This window comes from Echiichthys vipera (genome assembly GCF_963691815.1).
Source record: "Echiichthys vipera genome assembly, chromosome: 4".
NCBI lineage: Eukaryota > Metazoa > Chordata > Actinopteri > Perciformes > Trachinidae > Echiichthys > Echiichthys vipera.
Window position 1 is genome coordinate 20,900,271 of NC_139829.1, and position 8,089 is coordinate 20,908,359.

At 41.7% G+C, this 8,089-nt stretch overlaps 1 protein-coding gene across 1 annotated transcript; it reads left to right on the forward strand.

Annotated features, from left to right (window-relative positions):
• Positions 1-1,794: 1,794 nt before the first annotated feature.
• cldn26 (claudin 26) lies at positions 1,795-2,451 on the forward strand (the record flags this gene model as incomplete). The annotated part of the gene is made up of 1 exon (XM_083913243.1): positions 1,795-2,451. One exon carries the CDS (start codon positions 1,795-1,797, stop codon positions 2,449-2,451), a length of 657 nt encoding a protein of 218 aa, XP_083769369.1.
• Positions 2,452-8,089: the final 5,638 nt, after the last annotated feature.

Genomic DNA, 8,089 nt, shown 5'->3' on the forward strand with positions numbered 1-8,089 from the left:
TTAAAGCCTTAATAAATCTTATACAAAATGATTCATGTTGTACTGAGTCTCTGTGTCCCCCTGCACTCTCAACGGTACCTTATTATGCAATTAAAAGGTTTTGCATAACCATCCTTGTGTCAACATGTTCTAGTGGGAAAATGGAGGCATGAGACTAAATGAGCATAATAGGGGACCTTTAAATTATGTTTTGAACAGCAGTGGGTGTCATAAACCTAAAGGCCCCTCTGGCCTAATTTATCTTTAAACTGCCTTTAGATCCTGCGCTCACCCAAGCAAAGAAAGGAATCTTCGCAAACTACATTGCATCTGCTTAGGCCAAACCACAATAGGCTTGATAGACTGTTTAATCTAAATGCCATGGCCCGATCAGTTTGTCAGCTGCCATCCGTGCTTTGTGTTATTTATGACAGCTTGGATTAAAACCGGATGCCTCAGAGTAAGCAATTTACAGAAATGTGTTTATAAAAATCAGATCTAATACAGTTTCTTCTGAAAGTCTTACAGTGTATTTTATATTGAATATCAATTAATCACTTTTATTTGACACAATCATATAAGAAACAACTGTGAATCTGAAATTCTTACACAGACTCGCCATAAACTAAAGCCAGTGTAACCTACACACTGTGTAAAAAAGATGAAGGTCAATCCTTGACCTTTCGTTAAATTAGCCACATCCTTCAGGGGTTTCAGTTTCCTCAGATCTCTGGATGATAAGGTCAGACAATGCTCCTTGGTTTGAGAGGGTGAATTTCTTCTGCGGCCTCTGGGAGGCTTTGCACTTGCAAAGATTTTTATTTACTCAAGTGAGCTAAATAAAAATAGGTTAATTTAATTAAATCAATTGCAATCGTTCAGGCCAACCCCCTTAATATTCAAACTGCATTAAGTATGACTTGAATATCATGGACAGATTGAAAGGAAATGCTGTATTTAGTGAATCTTTTTTTTTTTACCATTTTATTTTGAAGTTATATAGTTAATTTTGCTCTTGGATTGAATAAAAAAGGTTGACCTAAATGCTGAGGCAGAAGATTGAATTTTCTGCTAGCTGCCAGTTGTACTGTGAGATCTGAAAAGTGTTGGACTCTTTTGGACTCTGTTGTAAGTACCGTTGCATTGAGCACAAAGTGCTATTCATAGTCCAGATACTTGAGACACTTGGCGAATCGAAAGCTCCTCCATTGATTTCCTCAGGGTGTAAACGTCTTAACTAAAAAATGCCCGAGTCTCATCAGTGACAAAAGTAAAACAGCTCATCATTAAACAAATTATTACAACTTTAGAAGATGGACTGAATTTCACAGAAACAGGTCATTATAGTTATTCCTCAAGAAGCTTTTAAAAATTTGTCTTCTTCCTTGTGTAGGTGTGTGTGCGTGCGTGTGCGTGTGTGTGTGTGTGTGTGTGTGTGTGTGCGTGCGTGTGTGTGCGTACTTCATGTCCGGCTCGGTCATGTTTCATTCATTTAAGTCCACTTGTGCATGCACACAGCCCAGAATCCGGCTGGACATATTTGGTTTCATCTTAAAACAGAGTTCATTGTTCACTGCGATGATACTGGACACTGAAACAAAACAGTGTGTCTGTTGTCGAGCCGCAGCCGTAGATTATCTCCCACTTATCAGGTGCATTTTATTAAGGAGGCTGAATAAGTGGGCAGGCCCGTTGGTCCAGCTACCTCAGCAGGTGGGACGAGCCACAGAGCTGCTCTGGTTCTCTCAACCTGTTACACAAACCTGCAGATTTGAATCACAGCAGAGAGTGTGTGTGAGCAGAGGCGAGGAGAAGATGGTTTTTCTAACGACTAAAATCATGCAAAGGACTGCAGTTTTTGTGACGTTTGGAGGTTTGGTCACTTCTCTGATCACCGCCTTCCTTCCATTCTGGAAGACAATGAACTCTGACCTGAACGAAGTGGAGAACTGGTTCTCCGGACTGTGGCATACCTGCCTCTACACCGAGGAGGTGGGAATTCAGTGTAAGGCCTTTGAGTCTATCATGGGGCTGCCGATGGACCTGCAGATCTCCAGAGTGCTCGTTTCAGTGTCTATAGGCACTGGAGGTTTAGCGCTGCTGGCTGCCATCCCGGGACTGGAGGGGGTTGGGATGTGTGTGGGGCAACCTGGCTTGAAGCGACGGCTCATCATCCTCAGCGGGGTACTGTCCTGGGTGTCGGGGCTCACCACTCTGGCTCCCGTCTCTCTTGTGGCCTACACAACTGTGGTGGACTTCTGGGATGAGGGTTTCCCTGATGTGATGCCACGCTGGGAGTATGGAGAGGCAATGTTCTCTGGATGGTTTGGAGGTCTGGCTCTGGTCATTGGAGGGACTCTCTTCTTTGTAGCTGTGTGCATGGGGGATTATGACCAGAGGCCACCAAGTGTGCCAAACAGCCCGCAGGCCAAGCGCAGGACAAAACACTACCTTAAGACAGAGATTTTATAGATTTCTTATTGTCAAATGTGTCATCCGCACATTCATATACCTCAAATGGAGGTCTGTCAGCTTGTGGAGTGAGGACATCATGACTTACCGTGTGCAGCTTTATGTGTGTGACAGTGACAAGAATAGCATTTCTGATTAACGTAACACGAAAGCTACATTTGTTTTATTTGTTAACTTCTAGGTCAAATTGTAAACATTTCCATAATCTATGTTTCTGGTCAATTATTAGATTGTCCTCATTAACTCATAACTTTTAACTATTAAAGCACTGTGACATAAAAATGCAACTGCTGTAGTTCTTATCCCTCTGATATCTACAGACTCTGGAGAAATAGGAAGGGAAGGCTTTATTTACCAATAAACCCGCACCTAGTGCACATGAAACATTTCTTTACATGAGAGTAGAAATAATAATAACAATAACTCAAATATAACCTCTTGATTTTTTTCAGTTTAAATGTTTTTTAGGTCAGTTCAGTCTAATTATCAGGGCTAGTCTTGGTCTTGTTTTAATTTAAGGAATTTTGACACCACAGATTATATAAAATACCCTAGAAAACATCCAAGTTACTGTTGTTTTCTGATTTTTAAGAAGTATGTGGTACATCACTAATGCTTGAAAAACAGGCTTCAGATGAGAAAAGAGAATACAGTATAGCACATATTGGCTAGAACTCTAGAGTTAAATAGGCTAGATGATACATGTGAACATACTTGATTTAGATTTGTATTTAAATAAATAATTTCTGATTTTAGAAGGTAGCCTATGTTTGAAGAGTAGAAATCTGGATAAACTCAACATTGTAGCTTCTAGATGCACAAGTGTAGCACATTAATCCAGATCATTCAATAGGATACAGCAAAGTTATAATTTTGCTACCACACCTTTTTGTATTTAACAAAAAATAGTGGACTATTAAAGTTCAATCAACCCTCGTTTGCCACACACAACATACTTTGGCTGTCAATCCCAGTCTGTCCATCCAAACAGAAAGGTAAGAAACACTTGGCCAACTGACTCCAGACAAACTTGAAATGAGCTAAACGTAGGATTGTACTGATACATGCATGAGTCAGTATTTCACTAATAGGAACCCTAATTATATCTGAACATGCATGAAAAGGTCTAACATCTGTGGTGGGCAGGATCTCTGAGCCCACTGTCAGGACAGGAGTGAATAGTTTAAGAGGAGTTGCATTCCCGTGCTGCAGCTCCTCTGTGTTAAATTTCGCTTCGGGGAGGAGGGGGGACTTGGCACCACCAGCTCCTCTTAGTCCTTAATGCACTCTTTGGCTCTGGTATACGAGCTGTACACTGTGATGATTAGAAGTGATTTGGGCATGTTGTGTCAGTCTCTTGGAATTCACAACAAATCCCAAACATAGAATAAATGACTTAGATCAGTTTGCATCATATTAAGCTGTGTTGTGTTTAAAGTGTAATTCGGGTACAAAATCCTCCCATGGTCGTTTTCGGCAATTACATACATCAAATAAGCCATGGAGACAGTTTTTGTTCTCATAACAACTATTAATGGAGAATTCCGGGGGAGTGGCTAACAGTTGAATGTGGCTAACACTGATTAGCTCATTATGGGGAAAGCATTTAAACGGCTTTTTTTAACCACTAATACTGCTCAAAATAACACCAAACCTCTGCAGTAGCATGAGAAGAGTCCTTACACATAAAACGAAGCACCAATGGGCTCCTTCCTTTTGGATTGTATTTGGTAATCGACTTGAATGGACTTTACTATGAGAGGAGCTGGTACCGGGGCCAGTTGGTAAGTCTTTCAAAACTCTCTTTTAATAAACTCTGGGTTTACTAACTACATTGTTGGTGCTTCATTTTATGTGTAGGGACTCTTCTCATGCTACTGTAAAGGTTTAGTGTTGTTTTGAGCAGTATTAGTGGTTAAAAAAGATTTTTAATGCCTTCACTGTACTGCCCCGAGCTAATCAGTGTTAGCCCCATTCGACTGTTAGCGACTCTACCTGATTTATCCGTTAATAGTTGTTTCACACAAAAAGATGTCTCGATGGCTTATTTGATGTATGTAAGTGCTGAAAAAAAGACCATATGATGATTTTGCGTCGGAATTATACTTAAACATGAACATAACTCCCTGTTTAGGTCCAACTTAAAGGTTAAATTAACCCCGATAACAGCAGGCCATGGCTTTATATTCTAGTTTACGAATGATTATATTCATTTCTTTTGCCTGTCTTAATCTGGATTTTTAGAAGCTGTAGTTCTCTGCGGCCCCCTGTAATTCAATTAAACTAAGTGAGTGATTTATCACTTGTCTCCCATGTGAGACCCTGATCAGTCATCTTGTTGTGCACGCTGCCCGCCCTGGCTTCCACTCCATTGTTTTTACATGTGCTTGAGCACACGCAGAGAGCATCACAAACATAACGACACTGGAGCACATCTGCACGTGTCAGCTGTCAGCACACTGTAGAAATACAAGCGCTCACATGTGGCGGGTAGAAATCTCATCTGATAAATCTCACTTGTTTTAAATATCGTTTTTTTCTTCTTCTTCTTTTCGACACATTAGGAAACAACACAAGGGTTGTTAAATGCTGCATCCGAATCGTCAACCTGTGTAATTGCTGATGTCATTTCCATAGAAATGAATCTGAGATTATCGGGTGAATGACCTTGTCCCGGCAGTTATTTAAAGGGGAGGCGCCGTTACTCCCACAGTCGGAGCATAAGGAATGGAAATATCTTGGGAGCTCTTTTCTATAAGACTCAGTATACCTTTTTAATCCTGCTCCACCCCACGCGCCCCCGCCCCCCGCCTGACTGAAACTGGGATTTACTGCACCAACTACACTTTAACTCTTTCTCCCTCTGCTGCACATACTGAAAGAAGTGCAGCACACACACACACACACACACACACACACACACACACACACACACACACACACACACACACACACACACACACACACACACACACACACACACACACACACACACACACACACACACACACACACACATATTGTAAAAGCTGTCATCGTGTTTTATAGTGTGCAGCAGTATGAACATTGTTTTTATATGTCCTGGTGTGCAGTATAAATACAACAAATGTAACTCTGGTAAGTTTGAACAATAGCTCACTCCTGCAGCATGCATCACAATGCATTCACAGTAAACAGTGTGATAAGGGGGCAGTCAGTCCAGGCAGTGCAGCGGGGAGGGCAGCAGTTCTTTGATCAAGCTTAACTGGCAAGTCAGGTCTTTGACATCTGAAGGCGAGGCTGAAAGGGTCTGAAAGGGAAGCAGAGAGAGGGAGGGAGAGAGAGAGAGAGAGGGAGAGAGAGAGAGAGAGAGAGAGAGAGAGAGAGAGAGAGAGAGAGAGAGAGAGAGAGTGTGTGTGTGTTTGGAAAAGAGAGAGGAGGGGTGAGCAGGACGAGAGCAGGGAACGGTGAGAATTCATGCTGTGTTAGCATCCCCTCAGCAACTCCATCAATACTGCATACAGCTGAGAAACTGGCAAGGGTCCTCTGTGCTGCATTTGCAGGCTCGGCCAGGGAAAGAGAGCAACTCCCACGACCGGTCTGCTCAGTCTGCTGCTGGAGGGGGGGCTCTGTGAGGGGCAGAGAACTCACGCACATACAGACACACACTCACACACTCACACACAAACACACAGACATATACACACTTACATTCACTAGAGCCTCTGCTGCATCAAGAGGCAGAAGAGGAGAGCGGAGGATTGTACGCACAGACTGGGAATACTCCAGTGGACAGAGACAATTCCAGGCACAGGATTGTAAGGAGACTCGTGCTAATATGCTACCGTGCTCCACGGGGGAAACTGAGCACCAGGGAGTTTGAGTGCACCTGCTCCATGCACACTGGTAAGCTTTATATATTCCTTTTACAGTCAGGGACACATAACACTGATTCATTAGTTCTCAATATGATGTGTTTATGCGATGCTTTTTGCAAAGTCAGACTTATTTCATCTGCAATTCTGCACGATGGGCACATACAATACTTATAGGGAAGTTGGTTGCCCTTTCAGACACTAGATCTTCCCTGGAGAACCACATAGTGGTGCAGTATATAGCTTAAATCACAATACCAGAGACAGAGTAGATTTAATGTGTGTGTGTGTGTGTGTGTGTGTGTGTGTGTGTGTGTGTGTGTGTGTGTGTGTGTGTGTGCGTGTGTGCATGCTGAGAAACCGGTCAATAGCAGAACTGTTATTTGGAAGCACAGCTCCTCTGTAAACCACAATTCCAGTTTTCCATGACATCATGGAGAGGTTATCGCTCAAAGCAGCAGAAAAATGACCTGACAAACGTCGGTACTGCCATTGTTGACCAGCTTCAGCTTTACAGAAGAATATAATGTACAAAATGTAAAGTTTGGGTCAACTTTTTAAAGAAAAAAATAGAACATAAAATGCAAAACATGTTTCTCCTATGTGTAAACAATGCTGAATGGTGGTATAATCTTTGTTTTCTAGAGCCACGTGGCATCTTTGTAGTTAAGACATATATGCCATCCATTTTTAGATTTTATAAGCACTTTAGATGCTGGTTAGGACCTTATGAAGCTGTGACCTGATCCTATAAGTTGAAAGTAACCGCCACCGTTAATCTACAAGCAAACAATACAAACATTTGTAGAAACTCGGTCAAGAATGGTGTGAATGAAGTTACTCACAAAGTGTAGTTGTGTCACGCACTAGAGCTTCTTAATGGAGATTGTGATAATGTAATCCACTCTTTATCCTGTTATAGTTAAAACATGTAGGCAATGGAATAAATAGAAATGAATCAAAAGCTACTTGGCATTTTCAGGGACATGCTGGTGACTCGGACGGAGGTGCACAAAATATTAATACTTCCACTGCGAACAATCAAAATAAGATTTTTTTTATTGCATTTCAAAGACTCTAACTATTCCACCCACTTGTCCCTTACATTGAATGCTTCCTTAAGCTGCTGGCAAACAATATATATAACCACTAAGAGCCTGGTGAGAGAGCACTTTAGCTCAACAGTTGTTTTTTACGCAACCTGGGGGATGATTCATCGGGCTTATCTTTGTATTTCACAAACCAGGAAAATGTGAAAACTGTGGGTGAGGGAAAGAGGTGTGGTCAAATATCAAGAGCGCAGGTAGATTGTTGTCCTTTATCTGCTGAGGATCAGAGAGCCCTAATCGTTAACCACAGGCCAACATACCTGCCACGCAAGTGTTTGGATAAAACAGAGAGCACCAATTTGGGTTGTTGGAGGCAGCATCTCTTCTTTTATTCAGGTGTTGCTGCAAGTCCGGTGTTTATTGGTGCATCGGGTTTGTCAGTGGCTGGGATATATATATATATATATATATATATATATATATATATATATATATATATATATATATATATTGTAAGGTTGAGTCGACTTTTGAAAGTTGGATATGATTTTTGTGCTCAACATTCCTGCTTTTTTCACCCACAGTCTATAGATCGACTTTCTCGTCACCAACACAGGAGCTGCTATTTGCTAATGCTCCCCAACATTCCAGTAACACGTATTACATTTGTAGGGAAGTGAGTGAAACTGACAGCTTGTTTGCTGGCAGGATTATTAGCATTGCTTGGGGACAGGC